The sequence below is a fragment of the Apteryx mantelli genome, chromosome 1 (genome assembly GCF_036417845.1).
Source record: "Apteryx mantelli isolate bAptMan1 chromosome 1, bAptMan1.hap1, whole genome shotgun sequence".
Taxonomy (NCBI): domain Eukaryota; kingdom Metazoa; phylum Chordata; class Aves; order Apterygiformes; family Apterygidae; genus Apteryx; species Apteryx mantelli.
This window is the reverse complement of record NC_089978.1, coordinates 168,563,730-168,582,844: the sequence shown is the minus strand read 5'-3', so window position 1 is coordinate 168,582,844 and position 19,115 is coordinate 168,563,730. Positions and strand designations below refer to the sequence as shown.

The 19,115-nt window shown below is 46.0% G+C and overlaps 1 protein-coding gene across 2 annotated transcripts; it reads left to right on the top strand.

Annotated features, from left to right (window-relative positions):
- The first annotated feature begins 153 nt into the window (after positions 1 to 153).
- WDR91 (WD repeat domain 91) lies at positions 154 to 19,115 on the top strand. 2 transcript variants are annotated; one of them, XM_067311808.1, is made up of 15 exons: positions 154 to 282; positions 1,835 to 2,014; positions 3,595 to 3,802; positions 4,675 to 4,757; positions 6,959 to 7,083; positions 9,011 to 9,188; positions 9,465 to 9,623; positions 11,787 to 11,986; positions 12,449 to 12,599; positions 14,048 to 14,142; positions 14,518 to 14,686; positions 15,629 to 15,737; positions 16,560 to 16,672; positions 17,401 to 17,598; positions 18,499 to 19,115. In XM_067311808.1, exons 1-15 carry the CDS (start codon positions 160 to 162, stop codon positions 18,661 to 18,663), a joined length of 2,256 nt encoding a protein of 751 aa, XP_067167909.1. In that variant the 5' UTR covers positions 154 to 159; the 3' UTR covers positions 18,664 to 19,115. The 2 variants fall into 2 exon arrangements, with proteins under 2 accessions (XP_067167909.1, XP_067167913.1); XM_067311812.1 differs by lacking the exon at positions 14,048 to 14,142 and having other exon boundaries at positions 12,531 to 12,599.

The following is a 19,115-nucleotide window of genomic DNA, read 5'->3' as shown; positions in this document are numbered from 1 at the left end:
GGCGTGCCTTGCGCCGCGCGGGCGCGGCAGGGCATGCCGGGAGCTGTAGTCCTCTGCGTGCTGGGCCGGGCCGTTTCCCGGGGGGCCGCCCCTCTCCCCCCCCGCTCCCCGCCGCTCCCCGCCCGTCGGCGGGCGGAGCCGGCGCGCCGCGGGGCTCCCATGGCGGCGGCGGCGGAGCGGACGGACGAGCTGGTGCGGGAGTATCTGCTCTTCCGCGGCTTTACCGCCGCCCTCAAGCAGCTGGACGCCGAGATCAAGGCGGACCGCGAGAAGGGCTTCCGGGTGAGCGGCGCCTCCGCGGCGGCGGCGGCGGGACGCGGGTGCCCCGCAGGCCGCGGAGGCGCCTCCGCGCGCCCCCGGGCCGCGGCTTGGCGGGGGGGGGAGCGGCAAGGTTTAGCCGCTTCGTGCTGGAGAGCACCGGTGCATCGCAGCTGCCGGGCGAGCGGCTCCGCAGCCGTGTGCAGCCGCTGCGGTCGTCGGCGTCGCGCTGCGCTCCTGCGCTGCGGCCCCTCCTGGGCCGCGCCGCGCCGCTGTGCAGGTGCCGCATCCCCGTGCCTGCTCCGCTGGCTGATCCCCGGCTTCGTGCTGGGCGCGTCTACGCGGTGGGAGAAGCAGGGGGGCTTGCGGCTTTATCCGGACCCCTTCTTCCTCCTGCCACTGCTCTCCGGCAGCTTCACCGCTCTTCTGCTTGACAGCTTGGATATTTTACACATCAGCTAGCTGGCAGATGCCAGTAAATCAGTGCAGAAGTTAAGAGCCTTGGAAACGCAGTTTAAACTGCGGATGAGTTTCTGTCCTCTGTGCAAACTTTATGTTACTGTAGTGGCGGTTCCGGGCGCCGAATGCAGCGCTTTCACAGGCTGAATTCCTCTGTAGCCAGCAGTGCAACCACTCTCTGCGTTACTCATAAAATATATTGCTTTTATCTCTAAAACCGAGCCCTGTGCTAATGTTTAGGGGTCAGCAGACAATTTAATTGGAATGCTACTGTCTAAGGCAAAACTGAGAAGGGACTGCTGGGGTCACAGATTTGTCTCCTGCAACTGTAGGAAACCACAGAAATAGAGGCCACATGATGTCTTAAGAGATTAACTTATGAGGAGGAAGCAAACCAAATGCTAAAAAAACCAACACTTTGGTAGTTGAATCTTGTATCAGGTGCAGAGTCTTTTTCTGTGATGCGTATCTTGACCATCAGAAATCACTGAACTATAAATTTACTCCGACATCACCATTCTGCATTATTATTACAGAAATGATTTTTTAAAAAAGACCTAATGACAAAAAGCTCCTCTGTTGTAAACTTTTACGCCTGTCTTGTTAATAGGTGACGTTATTAAGGATAAAAGGACTTCAAAGATCACAGTCCAACAGATCTTTTTTCCTCTTTCTGTGCTGCTTCTCTGTTGGCTAAATACAGTTTTTCCTTCTGGTCTAAAAATAATCTTATTTTCCAATTGCTGCACTTGAGTTTCCAACATTTAATGACATCTGTGTTTCTTCATTATCAGCTGACTTTCTTTTAAAAGAGGTGGGAACGTTTTGCTTACTGCTGTAAGAACCTTGGATTTAACAAAATATAATCTTTGTGCCAGAATTTGTTTGGCCTTGTTCTTTTGTGTTTCTTTCTATTTTATTTGGAAGGTGCTGCAGAGTGGAGAGTGCTAGTACAGAATGCAGAGCATTTCCTGGCTTAGTAAAACGGCTAATGCAAAAGTACTGGACTGTAGCACTATTCGCGCAGTTGAAGCTTCTCAGCGTTAAGTTGCAGAAAGCCTTGTGTGCCAGAGGAGCCCTCACGTGACTGGATTCTTCCTCCTTTTGCCTTTTCTAGGTGGATAAGATAGTGGACCAGCTGCAGCAGTTTGTTCAGAGCTACGATCTGGCTGCCCTGCGGGATTACTGGGGTTATCTGGACCGGCGCCTTTTCAGCCGTTTGGAAGATGTGTACCGGCCAACAGTGAACAAGCTGAAAACCAGTTTATTCCGCTACTACCTTGTCCATACTGTTCAGGTGGTCTTTGGTTTTTAGACTTCCGTTTTAAAAACGTCGCTGGTGGGTCAAACCAGAGCATTGACGTACCCTTGTGAGCCTCTGACAGGCCTGGTGGTTAAGGGACAAGCAAGTCATGTGTCATGTGTCAGGAGTTTGGTAAGGAGTTTGACACAGACTTGCATGACGAGCTTGTAAGCAGGATGGAGAAACTCAGGCTAGAGGGAACCGTGGTTAGCTGGGAGCAGGAAATCCACGCTCAGACGTGCTCTGATGGCATGTCGCCATCAGATAGGATGGCTGTATTGCAGGGTGTTTTTTGAGTACTTGTTCAGTCTCTATTAATGGCTTGAGTACCAGGAGAGATCATGAGTTTCATAAATGCTTCTGCATGGGGCATGGCAGTGAGAACACGGGAAGATAAGATCAGTGTTCAAAGCGATCTTCAGAAGCTGAAGAAATAGCCAGAAAAAGAACAGTCTTCTATATACAGGTAAGAATAATCAACTGCACCTAGTACAGGCTAAGGAATGACTGGGCAGGCAGCAGTAATCCAGGAAAGGGTCTCGGTGCAGCACTAGGTGATGGTGTCAGTGTGGTAATATTTCCAAATAAAGTCAGACAGACCCTGCGCTCAGATGAATAAACAGGATTGTTGTCTGTATTCCTTCCACTCTAATCTCCTGGCAGGACTCAGCCAGTCCTAAAGGATCAAGGCAGTTGGAGGGTCTAGAAGAAAGCAAGGAGACTTGAAGTTGATGGAGTTGAGTTGCCTTTTTTTTTTTTTTTAGTTTATAAAAGAGAAGACTGAGGGGAGAAGTGGCCTTCAAATCTGTGCAAGGTAATAGAGGAGAGAAAGGGAATGAATAATTTTGTCTGCTATGAATAGAACAGAAAATAATGAGCATAAATTGGAGCAGAGACTCTCAATGAGACCTCGGGAAAGTGAATGGGATATATTACACAGGGCAGGCTTCAGGAAGCAGAATAGATAAATACCTGTCAGGAATTTGGGTTCATTTTTTACAATTTAGGAGCTATATTCCTTCTTGATTCCACTCTCTTCACTGAAAATCTTACATCATGGGTATTGATGGAGGAATGAGAATTAACTCCACATTGCTGTAAGTGTCGTTTCTCATATTTTGTTCTTCTGCCCTCTGCTCCCTGCGCAGCATATAACTATCCTGTCTGAATAATGCATCAGATGCAATTCTTTTCAGGCTACATCCATTGTAGAGTTATTGAGTAATTTGAAGTATGCTTTTTCCCTTAATCCTGTATGCAAACACTTATGCCTTTATGTAAGTGCCCAGTCTGCACTGGTTTCACTAGAAATCAATATAGGGAATTTGCCTGGTCTGCCTCAGCCTTTAAACGAAGCTGTGATGACTTAGAGAGGTTAGATTAAGTGCATATGTGAGTGTTTCTGAATGTATTTAAGATTCTTTTGTTCCTAGATAAATCTGTTAACTAACCACTTGCTTTGTTGACTGGTGAAAGTAGTTATTACTATACTCATAACATAGAGCAAATGTTCCTAGAACCCATGTGGTGGCATAAATGGAAATGTGAGTCCTGTTCTTCTTGCTGTGTTTCAGACTGGCCGCAATGACAAGGCGCAGGAGTTCTTCCTCAAGCAGGCCTCCGAGCTCCAGAACCAGGCGGAGTGGAAGGATTGGTTTGTCCTGCCCTTCCTCCCTGCCCCAGACTCCAACCCCGCCTTTGCTACATATTTCTCACGCCAGTGGGCAGATACATTTATTGTGTCCCTGCACAACTTCCTGAGCGTCTTATTTCAGTGCATGCATATCCTTTTTTTGCCATTTTGTAGTTAAATCTCACTTGCCCTGATGCTGTACTTAATGTTAGCAACAGTGCTGAGAATCTAATATTATAGGACCTGCTGCTCTCAGGTGATTGTTCAGAGCCAAGACTTAATAGGAAGCTGTTGTTCACCAGAGGATGTCAGAATAGTAATTGTTCAATTATATGATGATATGTTATATTCCCTGGGCACAAACAACCATGGTTATTGCTAATGCTGAACTCATCCCTATGTTAGTGAGCAGAACAGTGATTAGAAATCTTGTGCACGTTTTGTTCTGAAACTCTTTTCCTCTTTTCTTGCTATAGTGCAAACAGACATGCAAGCTTGGGTCGCAGTCCATAACTAAATTAGGATATCCTGTTAGACTCTTGTCTGGGTACATCTGTTCACAAGGTTGTCTAGTGACAGCCCACCATGATAGAGAAGTTCAGTGTTAAGGGAAAGAACAGCTTTTGTCCCACTCTGCAGAGTTCTGGCTGTCTTTGTTTAGTTACGCTGCAACTGAAATACAGCTTGGACTATCTCCTCAGCTGTCGCACAACCTTTCTTGTCCTCCACTTCCCATCTATAAAAAGGAACGGTCTAAAATCCTTGCAAAGTCAATGCAAAATGGTGTTTATGAAGCTAGTTTACCGTAATGAAATACAAAGTTGGTTTAGGTAAATAAGCTGTTACCAATCTTCTGGCCTCACATGTGCTTCTTGCTAGCAGTACAGACTGGGCAGCTTTGCTGTCTTACAAGCAAATGGTCATTATGAGTTGGTTGTATTGACTGTTTTTTTACAACTATTCTAGCTAAGCTGAGTGGACATGTGGTATTGTCTTGATTTTTTTCTTTAACATTCCTCACCTGTTCCAGTCATTTTAAACTTTGAGGCTGAATGTCACAGGAGCAGTCTCATACAAGAAGAAAATGAATCATTGCGGCATAAGGTCAGAACTAAGTCACTCTTTGCTCACTGGCTGTATAAGGTTGTAAGTTTTGTAAAGTTGGTTTGCTGTTCAAGAAAGTAGCAGCTCTTCAATTTAGTGCAGTTATTCCAAGGCAGACCCTTGTATAAATCCTTCATTATTTTCATTTATCTTTGAACTGTTACCAGCAAACTTAGGGCTGTGATCATATGATTATTAGTGAAATGTCTGTTCAGGACATTACTGTCCCTCTGCTGGAGATTACTGTCCCTCTCCTTATGCTATCTGACACATGGCTGGATCCTGTATGAACTCCTCTTCTGCTACAGTGCAAAGTCAGCCAAGCAGAAACCAATGGCAAGTTAAGCACATATATAGCTGACTGCATTGAAACTTGTGAAGAGTGTTCGCAGTCACTTACAAAATTTAGCTGATGGCGCAATAGAAATGGGCAATAACTTCTGGCAAAGAGGCAGTAACAATTGCTTTGAAAATGGCCATTTAACCATGGTTGAAGTGCACTTACTAGAGCAACTGATGCAAATGTTGCGGATGCTTATTTCTCAATCCTAGACCTTACTGTAAACTGTAAGGCTGGCTGACCTTCGATCAAAATGTCACCTGACCGTATCTTATTTTCTGACAATTCTTTCAGCAGATGTGTAGAGGGAGGGTGTAAGAATATATAGTACGGGTCAGTTCTTTCCCAGTATAATATCCCATTAGAGAGACTGGGAAAAATCTACAATGTGAGAACTTTCTAAACTACAGACCACATCTGGATGATAATGTACAAGTGGAAAGTCTTATTCATGTAAAGAGGACTTTAGTTTTACTTCCTCGAACACATACCAAGTAAAAGCGCTCCCTAAATGAATGCTTTTCAGTAATGCAAGTTTTGTGCTTTACCTCCTGTGTTACAGAACATTATGATGGTATGTTATACGTCCTGTTAAAACTGTTTTTGGTAGCTGAATAGCACTGTGTTCATCTGTCCTAACGTTGAATTATGACAGATTAATTGATTTCAGAAAGGAGGTGTTATGGCTCAAGAAAAGCAAGGTTTGTCACTGCATGCTATATGGAGTTGCTAGGTGAGGAAAACTTTGCTGGCAGGGATCTGCAAAGATGGTCAGTGAATAGGGAGAGCAGGATAGGGTATGTTCTGAAACAGGACTCGTTTCTTCCCTCCAATTTTGTATTTTGCATTTCTGGTCAGATTGAAGCTAGTTTTTGGTCCTGGTGTGTTGACTGATCTCTCTCAGACTGGATGAATGTCCTCTGTCAAACAGTGGGAGGTAAATCTGGACCTCCCTTTTTGGAGAGTTGCTCAGGAGCAACAGCAGCTACCTATTGGATACAGATTTAAATTAAAAATGTTGTGAATAACTAGTGAATTTTGTGGTAGCTGGAATTAAGTAGTGATTCCAGTTTCACTGTGGGAACAGAATGCATATGTGGATAACATGGATAGTAAGCTGGATTTCTAAATTTTTTTTTTTGTCTCATTTGTTTCCTTAAATATTACAATAGAAGTACAGATAAGAATTGTATCTGAAAAAACAAAATACTGTAACAGAAAAGCCTGAGGAACTCTTCTTGTGGCCAGCAGTCATAGACATAAACCACATCCCTCTCAGAAAGTTGCTTCCTGGGGTTCCCTTCTGCTAAGGGGAAAGAGAGAAGGATGTCATCTTCTCTTTAATGAGGAAATAAATCTCACTTGCTCTCAGGAGGGAGCTGGGCTGGGTGCGCAGCTGGATCTGGGGGTGACCTGATGGCATTGGCCATAGCACACCCTGCCAGCTCCCCAGACCCTTGTCTGTAGGAAGAAGATTACCTTGTAGGCTCAGTGCCCACACAGCACCACTGCTAATCATGTGCGTGGCCCTGCCTTGAACTGCCTACAAACAGCATGGGGTGACAGGCTGATCAGCTCTGCCCTGGCCAGCTTTAATTTCCCAGCACCATTAATGCCACTAGAGCAACAGCCCAAGGAAAGGAGTGAAGGGTTTGAAGTAGGCTTCAGTTTCACACGTACAAAGTACTGATTGTTTTTGTCTGCTTAGACTAAGTGGTGCTCAGCCGATCAGAGCAGCTTTCTTCTCTTCCCCACCCTTTCTGGGGCTGTTGAAATAAAAGGAATAAACAACTTCAGTGAGTGGGAAGAAGGGAAATTGCAATTAAACCTCTCCTCACCAGGCTCTGCTATCTTGTTGCAGCTCTTTGCCTTGCAGGCTGAATCCTCCCGCATGAAGAAAGAAGAACTGGAAGTGGAAGAAGCAGTTGTGCATCACAAATTGCCTGCATATGTGGCCAACATGGACCGTCTAGGGGACTCTGAGCTGTGAGTGCCTGCAGGGGAGGAGCAGGGACAGTCCCTACTGCTTTTATTGGGTCAGGGAGGCACCCAGAGGGTCATTTCCTTGTTCCCCTGCCCTGAGAGTCATTGCAGAAAGACACCCAGGCAGAATTTCTGTTGGCCTAATGGAGCTTAATTGGGGAATTCATGGCTGGTTTCTCTCCTGCCATTTGGTGGGGAAAGACAGGCTGTCCTCTGGGTCTGTGAGAGCCCAACCTCATGTGGAAGTTATTCTGCTGTGGTCTCAGTGTTGCACCAGGGTATTTTGGACAGCTAGGGCAGGGCTTTTCTTCTCGGAGATAACAGTAACAGTGCAATACTCTGCAGTATTGCTCGGATGAAGTGTGTGCTGTTGAGTCTCTTGGCTCCCTATCTATTTTCTTTAGGGCCTGTGGTGCAGTAGGCAAGTGCCCTTTGCCACCTGTAGACACTGCTCCTGTGTGATCTAAAGGAATCATCATTATGCAAAGAGATGCTTTCTTGCCGTTTCCAAGTCAGGTGAAAGGGACAGTCTCTTCTGTGGGGCTCAGTTGTGCTTAGTCAATATAATTCCTGTCTGTGGAGATTAGGCAATGTATGCAGTGATACAGATTGTTTAATTGTTAGATTTGTGTTTAAATCCTTATTTTCTCTAACTCCAAAGCAAGTCTGTGTGCTTGAATTCACTGTTTTATTGAGGTCTTTTTTGTTCCTTTTTGAAAGGACCTGAGAGCAGGAGTAGCTTAGCCATAGTCTATTAATAAACACTGCTAGAGCTTTGATTTTTCTTATGTGCTTCTTTCACTTCCACTTAGACATCAGGGGGATTGATCAAATTATGCTGCTGACAGAGACAAAGAGAAGCTGTGGCAGAGGCCACACACAAAGTCTTATATTTTGTCTAAAATTTGCTTGAGTAAATAGACTAAGTGTCTGGTGAGCTATCTTGGTAACTGCTCTGCACTGTCTACATAGGACAGCCATAGAGTTTAATCTGAGGTCTCTTCAGTTTAAGTACTCTGTGAGGAAGCCTTAGTGTTCATCTTTGCACATGGGATAGAGTGATGTGAGGGACAGAGGATAATGCTTTTCCATACTTGCTTTTGTCCATCTGTATTATAAAAATTTGACTGAGAACCTGTGGGTTTTTTTGTATGGGCAACTCAGGTATTACCCTAGGGGTGATTCTGGTTGTTTTTTCCATGTCTGTGCTCAACCCAAAGCCTAGAAGAACTTCCTCCTAGAAGAGGTGATGAGACAGTGGAGGAGATTATATGCCCCTTCCTCTGCTGCTCCTCTGCTCTCAGAGGAGGTTGTAGCGGGGTGAGGCCACATGGTTACATTCTGGGAAGGAGCTGCCGCTCTTAGCATTGCAGGCTGAGAGGGAGGTGTGTGTAGCCATAGAAATGGACCTAGCCTTTCTTAATTTCTTTGGGTGTCACTTTTGAGGTGTTGGGCCTGTGCTTTAGAATTGCTGAACGTAACTTGCTACTAATGATGTTGAGTGAAACTTTGACTACTTAGAGCTTCTCAAAGGGGGTCTATTTGATGGCTTGAATTGGGAGTCCAAGTTGAATATGTTCTCTGGAAAATCAGGACCCTTTCCTTTTCCCCTAGAGTCTTTCTAAACTAACCCGTTGGGATGTAAGGAGTTTGGGGTAGCTCTACAAAGGACTTAGCCAGAGCTGGGCCCGCTGTCTCCGCAGAGCAGCATCTCCGAAAAGTGAGCTTTGTCTGGTTAGGGTAATTATAATCTGCTCAGGTCACCAACAGGATCTTCTAAAATAGTTTTCTAGTGCAGTGATCTGGCAGCAGTTTGGGAAGGAACCTCTGTCCTCTAGTGGTTCAAACAGCTGGTACTTTGCTTGTTGGGTCTTCTCTGATTGGGTTGTCTGGCTGCACTTTCATGTTTTGTTTATTTCTTTTGAATTAGTGATATGACCTGCAGCCAGAGGAGCACTGCACACTCTCTTCAGTCCCGGGGAGGCTTTCTGTCCTCTTTTCTCTCCCAGAGTAAAAAGGGCTCTTCCAGACCAACTCAGCCAAGCGGGGCTTCTCCAACACAGACTGGCAGTATGCTGCTAGGGAAGAAAGAATCAGCAAATCATCAGGTGATTCTCAGATGTGTTCACTGAAGGGTGCTCAGTAGCCAGGAGCTAACTCGCAGCATGATACTGCTCTAAGCTTTTGCTTCCACCTGAAAAATAAAATGTCCTTTCCTTCCTGATAAGAGTACGCTGGGCCTGAATGCAGCACAAGAACAGCTGCTGTTATCTGAGGGCTTGTGGAGCCCTTGCGGCTGCTTGGTCTCCTTGCCTCCTCTTTTGCACTTTGTTCTGCAGCCTGGCACAAGTATAACTTTACCAAATCATTCCTCTGCCTTCCAGAGTGCCAAAGGAAAGGAAGGAGCAATGAGCTGCAAGGATGGGAAGAGCCACTTCAGTGGGTTAGCAACAGGCGAGTTGAGCTCCCTGCAGCAGCGGCAGAAGCGCTTGCAAGAGCATGGGAAGGAAAGGAAGGAGCTGCTGTCGAAAGGGACCTCCCAGGTACTGGGCAATGCTGTGAGGCCAGGTGGTGGGGAGTGGAGGGCTGACATTTGTGTAGTTCATTGTGCTAGGTAGTAGAACAACAAGGGCAAGTGTTCCCATTAAGCTTCTGGACTGCTACTCAAATCAGCTGTATCAAAGGTTAATCTCTGTAGTTAATCTGCTCTTTCCACACTCGTATAATTTCTGTGTCCCTGGAGCAGGCTCAGTATTGGGATTTCAAATGGAAGAAGACTACTTGTCTGTTGTCTTGCTCTTTTCAACAGCTTGGTCCTGGGGAGTGTGTTTTTCCACCTTAATGGCTGCTATGTTCAAATATCTTGTTATAATCCCCCTTCCTTAATAGCAATGAGTTTGGCTCATCCATCCTACCTAAATGAGCAATTGTAATCTGGATTTGAAAGCCTTGTCTAAAATTATGCTGTTCCAAATAGGCCTGCAGTATGGATTCCAGAATCAGTTTTTTTCTCCCTGTCAGCTAGGTTCTCATGCTGGTTTCTGCAGGCTCTGTGTGGGACAGTTGAAAATAGCTAGCAAGTTTTCCTGGAGAGGAATGGAAATGGAAAAGAGGTGGGAGGCTGTAAATATCCTTCATAGCAATTTTTCTTTTTGGAGTTGCACTGTATGGTGCAGTTTTGTGTGGGGTGTACCCTGCTTCCTAATCTAGTGAAATAATAAAACTCTGTGTCCTGGATTTTATTTGTTGAAGGACAGTGAACTTCTTCTGTTCACCTGAGTGTTGTTTGGTTTTCTTCCTGTTCCAATAACACATGACTGCTGAGAGTAGGAAGGACATAATGACAGCATCTCAGCCATGTTTATCTTGCCTGTCTGAGACACTCTGCCTTGAGGGAGTCTATGAAGGACTGTGAGGGACCGTTGCTTATCAGCCAGTACATGTGGCTGTTCTGTGTGCAGTGGGAGGTGCCTTGGAGAGGAGATGTTTCTGCACTGCTGATTGTTCCAGGCTATGAGGGAACTTTGTTCTTCACAACTGTCTAAAAAAATCTTGATTAAACATTGGTCTGAAAGTTGCAAACCCCAGCTGCCCAACAAGTATCCTTTAGCTTTCCTTTTGCTGTGATATTCCAGGTTAAGGAAGTGTTTTCCTTCTGATGATCTTGGGGAAGCTGATGTTGTTTAACTCTGCTGTTCTCAACATATGTGAGCAAAAAGGAAACTGAAAGGCAGCACTGTTTCTTTCATATGAGTGTCATGGGTTATCTCCCACATTAACTAACACAAAGAAAGGCATTCTTGGATTTATTTCTCAAGCTTTTTCCAACTTTGATTGCAGAGGATTTGATTCTGTAGTGTTTGACCTGTTGCTGAAGATGTGATACTATTATAAATAAGGCAAGATGCGTGGGAGAGAGGGATTTCATACCGTGCAAGGCTTTTGGTCCTTTTTGTCTTCAGAGGCTGGTGTAGCAAAGTGTTGCTTGCAGGCATTTTACTCACTAGTGTGCTGTGTCTGCTCCGTGTTCAGCTCCTGGTAGCAATGAAAGACTAGGCTGCTTTGAAACAACTCTGTGTGCTGTGGTGTGGCTCTTGTCTCTTTCAGACACCTTCACCTCCTGAAACTCATTTTCTTCTAACTTCTGTCTGTCCTGTCAAATTGGGTTTTAAGCTCTTGGACTCAGTGGCGAGTTTGCAGTTGTCATCAGTCAGTTGGCTGTGGTGATTGTGCTAATGTGCACAGACGAACTCTGTGTCAAACAAGAGGATAATCTGTCTAGTGTGGCTTACCCTCCATCAAGAGGTTTTGTGCAGACTTACTGAACTGCATATTACACAGACTTAACTTGCACTGCTAAGTGCAAGAATCTGTTAATCTGTGGTGACTTGATTGTGAATCTGTGCCCAAATGGCATCAAAATGAGCCTATGACATCGGCTGAGGTGTATTGAACAGAGATGTGGTAATTCCTCTAATTCTCACTGTAAAGTGCATGGCTGGGCACATGGCAGGGATATAGTGGACTCAGCAATCAAGATAGCCATATTAAAAGCCTTGCTTTCAGGGGATTCAGAAGGGATACTGAGATGATCAGTACTTCTGTGCAGCTTCTTGGTTCTTTCTCCCACCAGGCTTGGGTGGTTGAAAAGCTTGATGTGGTGCTGCCATTTCCTTGCATTTCACACACAGTATTTCTTCTTTCAGGGCCAGAGTGCTGAGAAGAAAACTGATATTAGCACAGCTGAGACAGAGTCATGCTCAGAACCACACACTGAGCAAGCAGAGACTTCAACCAAAATGCCTGCCAGCAGCACAGAGGCTGCAGGGGTCCGGCAGGAGCAGCCCTTCATTGTCCTGAGCCAGGAGGAGTATGGGGAGCACCATTCATCCATCATGTACTGCAGGTAACGGGGTGGCAGGAGTGAGAAGAGTGCTTTCTCCTAGGAGCCTCTTCAGAGGAGCAGCTGTTTGGTCTCTTTCTGCCAGCCTCTGTCCTGCCCAGGACATTGTGCATGTAACCTTGGTAGTAGGGCAGTTGAGTTGCTGTGACTGAAAATAGCCTGTGGCTTGTGCAGTGAGAACAGATAGTGATTTTGTGATTGGGAGATACCAACCAGGAGAGAACTCTCTGGCAAGACAAGATGGTATTGTTCAAGTGCATTATGCTTTGCATGTGGAGCTTGATGCATTTCATTGCACCCGTTCTTGGTGTGGATTGAACAAGAAGTGGTGCAAGGAAGGTCTGATTATTCCTGCAGTAGGGATTGGTGCCAGTGTGGCCAGGAGAAGAAGAATTACCAGGGAACCTATTCATACCTGAGAACTCTAGGGAGAAAAAAATGCAATCCATTTCCTTCTGCACATAGGGTTGATTGTTCTGGACGGAGGGTGGCCAGCTTGGATGTGGATGGAGTCATCAAAGTGTGGTCTTTTAACCCCATAATGCAGACCAAAGCTTCATCCATTTCCAAATCTCCACTGCTGTCTCTGGAATGGGCAACCAAGCGGGATCGGCTGGTGAGTAGTGTGTGTGTGTAGAGATTCAAGTGTCATGGCTGATGATTTGCAGTTGTTTTGCTATGTGTTGCACATTAACTTCCAGATGGCTACATTGCAGATAAGATCAGGGCAACAGCTAGTTTCCAGTTTAGTGGGACATGATGACCTGAAGCCTTAGGGTCTGATAAATGCTAGACAGCAGGGAGTGTGCTCTGCATAGTGGGCAAGGAATTCACCACTACTTGTGCAGAGACAGGTTCCCAAGCCGCAGTACAACAACTGCGTGGCAGAAGCAGCTCCTTCAAGAGAAGTGCCTCTCTGCAGGCAACCTGGCACAGCAGCCTGTGGGAGCCCTGTGGTGGGAAGCTGTGGAGCTTCACTTGCATCCTGAGCCAGAAATGGAGAAAGGAAAACAGGGCTGAGGAACTGGGTGTGCTTTTGGAGTTTTGCTTGTGGGGGTATGAAATGAGCTCAATAGGCAGTGGTGCCGTAGACATTTGTTTAGCCATGCTGCTGTGGAAAGGGGTCGGTACTTCCATAAGGACTTGGGGGCTTATTCAAATTTCATGACAGTTAAATGTCTCCCATAGCCCTTGTCCTCCAGTTATGTTATTGGAGAGTAAATTAAATACCTTTAAATTAAATACCTTCAGAGTTCTTGAACTGTTGCAGATGTTTCATGCCTACAGGAAGCAGGCCTGTGACTGAGGGAAGATGGTTCATGTTCTGGCACTGCTGATGTGTTGCTGCTAACCCCAAAATGTCACTTGTGAAGAGCTGGCACTGCTGCTTGTGTCTTTCACTTCTTTCGCCCTTAGAAAGGAAGTTGTCCATATAGTTATTCTGATGTTTCTTCTGCTTTATGGAGTTTATTTCCTACTTGCTGATAGAAAGATTCTTCATTCTGAAATATGTCAGAATTCAGCAGCAGATCAGGCTCTGAACTGAGAAAGATCTGGCTATCTTCATTTTCTTTGTAATGCATGATTTTACTTTTAAGTTAAATTCTAACACCACTGACAAAGCATGCATGAACCCTGCTGAATGACTTCTTCCTCTGCTGGATGAAAGGAGGTGGCTTCTGCTGGGCTTTTTCTTAAACCCTAGATTGTTAATTCTGTGTTGCTCTTTCCTTACTCCCCTATATATTGAGACTCCTCATTTCCTTTACACCCTATACTGTCAAGCCATATTCTAGAAAGTGACTTTTACTCCGCCTTGGTGCTTGTTGGATCTTTTTCTCAAGGTGCCTGGAATGTAGTGCTCTTACCTTCACTCCAGTGGTGCTGGGATAGTCCTAGTCAGTGTGGTATGCACAGAAAGACAGGATATACCCTAATGAAGTGATGTATAATCAGAAAGCATGAATGGAAAAGACGTTTAACTGTGTGGTGTTGGTGCTTGTTGGACAGCATCACTTCACTCCTCACTTATACTCCTTCTGTCTCCTCCTTGCTGGTTTCAAGCTGTTGCTTGGCAGTGGGGTTGGGACAGTTCGTCTTTATGACACGGAAGCAAAGAAGAACCTTTGCGAAATCAGCATTGATGAAAACATGCCCAGGTAACTCTGGAATACTCCTGATTTTCCCTCACTCTTTTTTCTTCTTTTTTTTTCCTCCTCCTTTCCCTCCTTCTTTTTTATGACTGGAGAAGGTGGATGAATTCTCTAAATGATCCTGCTGCTTTCCTGCAACTGAAATTCTATCAAGCCTTCTTCCAAAGGGCAGCCCCTGTCTGAGCAGTGTAAAGATGCTCAGTTACACTGGAGAAACAAAATCAAAATCCATCTCAGCACTTTAATCCTGCTCTCCTTTACAATATGCCTGAGATGGAGAACCTGTCTTGCAGGGTATCTGTGGGAGAGCTAGGAGTGGAGAGTGTTGTTCTTGAGGCAGCCTCCGGAGAAAGGCAACTCAGACTTTTTGCTGTGTTTCAGGATCCTCTCACTCGCCTGCAGCCCAAGCGGTGCCTCCTTTGTCTGTTCTGCGGCGGCCCCAAGCCCCATCTCCCACATGGACTTCTCAGTAGTCAGCTGTGGAGGCAAAAGCATGAACCAAGTTCCTGGGAAACTGCTGCTGTGGGACACTAAAACGATGAAGCAGCAGGTACTTCCTGGCTTTCTTTCCTTTCTGAGTCTGCTTGCTGAGAAAGTTCTGTCCTAAACAGTGTGTGAGAGCTCCCTTTCTAATTTAAGGGAAGTAGCTGTTGGATTTGGTGGGGTTTTTTGTTGTTGTCTTTTGGTTTTTGTTTTTTTGAGGATTTCTTCAAATTAGTCCATGTCCTTTTTTTGCTTCTGCCTTCAGAGTTTGTCATCACAAGTAGATTGAAGGATGCTTTGCTCACGCTTTCTCTAGGGGTTCCAAAGGGGTTTCTCTGCTGCTGTTTCCCCTGCCCTTCTTCCCCTTCCCATAGAAGCAAGGACCCAGTTACATCTCCCTAGGTAACACTGTGCTATGAGCACCGTGAACTGTGGCTGTTAGCCCTCAGCGTAGCACGCTCCACCTGCAAGGACTGCTGGAGAGAGCAGGTACCTTACAACATGAGCATGTGTATCTTCAGGAATCATCTTGCTGTGTTTCAGAGTGCTTTTTTTCTTTCTTTCTTTCTTTCTTTTTAATCCAGCTCTAAGTGCTTCTTTCAGAGGCTTAGTCTGTCATCATCTTTCTTCTCCATTGTTTCTGGTTAGATGGCTTGGATTCTGGCAAGGAATCCTGGTCCCATCCCTTGCCTTTGTCCTAAAGGAATGGTTTCCCTGCCCAGTAGGAGCAAGTACCAAACTGGGGCTAATGTCTGCCAGAAACTGGTTTTGCAGTCTTGAGGCCATCTCTGAGGAAGCTCTGATCTGGCTGGGGTGAATTGTTCGTTTAGTGTCGCAAGAAATGCAGCTCCCAGCCTCGAGGTCTGCGGGCCTGAGAGATGTAGGGCTCCAGACAGGGAGGAGTTCCAGTAACTAGGCACCGTCTTCCTTCCCTCCCATGGGGCTCAGCTCCTCAGCACCCCAGCGCAATCTGAGGTTCCCAGGCATTAATGCAGACTTTCCCTTCCAGCTGCAGTTTTCCTTGGACCCTGAGCCTATTGCTATTAACTGCACAGCATTCAACCACAATGGCAACCTGCTAGTCACGGGGGCTGCAGATGGGATTGTTCGTCTCTTTGGTACGTTGGACTTGGGCACTGAGGTGGCTCCTCGGGGTCCCTCACTGGCTGCCCCCAGCACCTTCCCTCTGCCAGCAGGGAGGCAGCTGTGGGACATTCCCAAACGTCAAGGTGGGAGCTATTTTTTTTTTTTTTTTCCCTCCTCCACAGTAGCTCCCAGGAGTGAACTGGCACAAACTTTTCCTGGAGGTTGTTGTCTGGAGGCTCTGGTAGTGCTGCTGGATTTGTTGTTCCCCTCCTCCTCCTGTGAGGAGCTCAGTGAACCTGCCCTTGAGCCTTGTGGCCTTGGCTCTAATATAGGGCAGTACCAGCGCAGAGGCTGAGCCTTGGAGAAAGGTGTTAATGTGTGACCCTCCAGTTTGAAGGCAAGGGCTGCAGTTCAGTCCTCCTTCAGTGAGCAATTTCTGTCCCCTTCAACCTGTCCTTGTGGTAAAGGCAGCCCAGACCACCCTCTTCTGTGAACGAGGGACCTGCCTTTGCCCTGGGTGCTGAGCTGGTGGCTATGGTCTCAGGCAGGTGGGAGGGGATAGCAGGGGAAGAGAGAGGAGGAGAAGAAAGGTGGCAGTGGGGCTTGGATGCAGAAAAACTGTGGTGACATAGAGCATGCAGCAGCATAAAGCTGGAGGGAGAGGTGTTTAGTTACAGGCAGTAACTTTGTGGCCAGTGAAATTAAGAAGGCACATGTTGGAGAACAGGGACAGGGTGCTGAAATTGAATTTGGCTCCCCCAGGTGGAGCATCGGGACAGAGCCCTTATCAACTTCAAGGGCCCTTCACCCTGCTTCTGAGTGCAAGGAGTGCTCAGTACTGCTTCTCCCCTCAGATATGCAGCAGCATGAGTGCGCCATGAGCTGGAAGGCACATGATGGGGAAGTCTACTCTGTTGAATTCAGCTATGATGAGAACACAGTCTACAGCATAGGGGAGGATGGCAAGGTAGGCTCTGCGTGACCTTCCACTGGTCAGTTGGTGGGGAAACTCCTTTCTGGAGACTTCTCCATGTGGTGGGGTTAGCAGTAAAAATATCACAGGAATCTAGAAAATTTGCAATCTGCAGGCTACTAACTTTCATCATGCACCCTGATGCATTTGGTCTCTGCAGAGAGGGTGGCCAGAAATCAGTCATGGATGACTCAGACCTTGTCTGCAAATTCTTCTGTTGGTGACACCCTCTTCGTAGGGAATCCGTGTGAAGATGAGCTTTCTGTTCCCATGAAATCACCACATTTGAGATGTGAGGTTCACCAGGGAGCAAATCCTTGATCCCTTTGCATAAAATTAATTGCCAGAAACTTCCTATTACTTTTAATAGATGGTCCAATTTCTGCAGCTCAACAGTCCTCAGCAGTAGAGGTGTGGCTCAGGGAGGGAGATTGGCTGTGGAGAGTTAAGTGAAATCCCAGCAGGATCCTGCTTGTAATGTGGAAGTACACATGGCAGCAGTACTCGTGGAAGGCAGGCATATACCTGCCTGGACATGAGGTACTCTTGCAGCCTTTGCAGCCTGTGTATTGTAAATATTGCCCCATAGCTTTAGATGTAGAAATGCCATCTTACGTGTGTGAGAAATAGCCACTTCTCCTAAAATATGTGAGTGGGCCCTTCTGCTTCTGTTCCAGTTGATTTAATGACAGACTTCTGTCATCTGTTTTTTGCCATTCTAGTTTATTCAGTGGAATATTCATAAAAGTGGCTTGAAGGTGTCTGAATATGATCTTCCCAGCGAAGCTACGGGTCCCTTTGTGCTGTCTGGATACAGTGGATACAAGCAAGTCCAGTTCCCGCGAGGAAGGCTTTTTGCTTTTGACTCTGAAGGGAACTATATGCTGACGTGTTCTTCTACTGGGGGAGTCATTTTTAAGGTAAGTCTGAGAAGTGGCAGGGAATATTCTTATGGATCCATACAAGCACTTGTAACAATAGCAGCTGTTGAAAGTCCCCAAACAACACCTGCTGACCCCTGTACTGTGAAACTCCAGTTTGATGCTATGTGCATTTTAGCAATGTGTAATGTTTTGCAAGTGTTTGCTCTAGGCCCTCTGTGTGTAGCTAGAACATGCGTGGTCCTTTGTTTCTAAAGCCTAGTTGCGGCACTTTTTCTTACTGCTTGGGAAGAATTCATAAGTTTCTTATATTGGCGCATGCCAACTCAGTGCAAAATGTGTGGTTGTTGACTGATGCTCATCTTTAATCTGCCTCATGTGCCTACCAGTGCTTTGCTCATCCCAGTCTTGATTCTCTGCTCTTACTGTGCACAGCACTAAAATGAAATGAAGGGTAAGGCTGCATGGTTGAAAGTAACCAAATTATCATTGCTGTGGTAGATGGTCACTGATTGCTTCCCCCTTGCCTGTCTCCCTTTGAGGCAGTGCACATCAGTATAAGCCACTGCAATGTTTACTGACCTCAGAAGTAGCTTAAATGGAATTATTTTTACTTTACATCTGCGGCATTCAAAGCACCCGCACTAATGTAAGTGTGGCTTAAACTTATGTGCTCTTCACAACTGAGTGCTCTTAGCCTGCCATGTTCAATTACTGCAGTTCAGCTGATGTCAAAAATTCAGCTGTTTGAGATCACATGCTTCTGTCCTGAGACTGAAAGTTTGCTTCCTTGTGTATGCTACCTAAATCTGTTTTTCCACTTAATTATGTATGCTTATTGGGATATGGAGTATGTAGCAGGCTTTGGATTCTCCTGTGGGTACACTGCTCCTCTTGCAGAAATTTGCCTTCTTAAATTCTTATGTTTTCTTATCTCAGTTAAATGGTGAGGAAAAGGTCCTAGAGAGTTGCCTTTCTCTTGGAGGACACCGAGCTCCTGTTGTCACAGTGGACTGGAGCATGGCCATGGACTGTGGGACCTGCCTTACCGCCTCGATGGATGGGAAGATTAAATTAACAACTTTACTGGCTCAAAAGTCTTAACCTGGAAAGTGCTGATGGAAAAGAACAACAGACTTGAGGAAAAAACGGTGTTAACTCCACAGGAACAAACTGCATGAGAGAGAAGGCAAACCACAATCACTCTTCTCGTTTTAGCTTTTGCCTTCTGACAAATGTTAAATGTATATGCCAAACCACTGTGCAGAAGAATGCTGTTCTAGGACCAGATCATCAGCAGCACTGAAAAATACGCAGTCTTCACTGACCCGTTGTGGCAGCTGGGCTCCCTCTATTAGGGAGTCTTGAAGTAGCACATGGCTAGACGGCTGCTGAGGTCATGTCCAGGGCTGTGTGGGAGAAGGCAAGGCTGGAGGAAGAATGCACAAGGCAGTGCGATGCCTGGGGACACAGATGGCTCAAGCTGGAAAGGCCTGTGCAAAACCAGAGTATTCCTTGGGTATAATGTTTTTTTCATAAAAAGAAAATATTCCCTT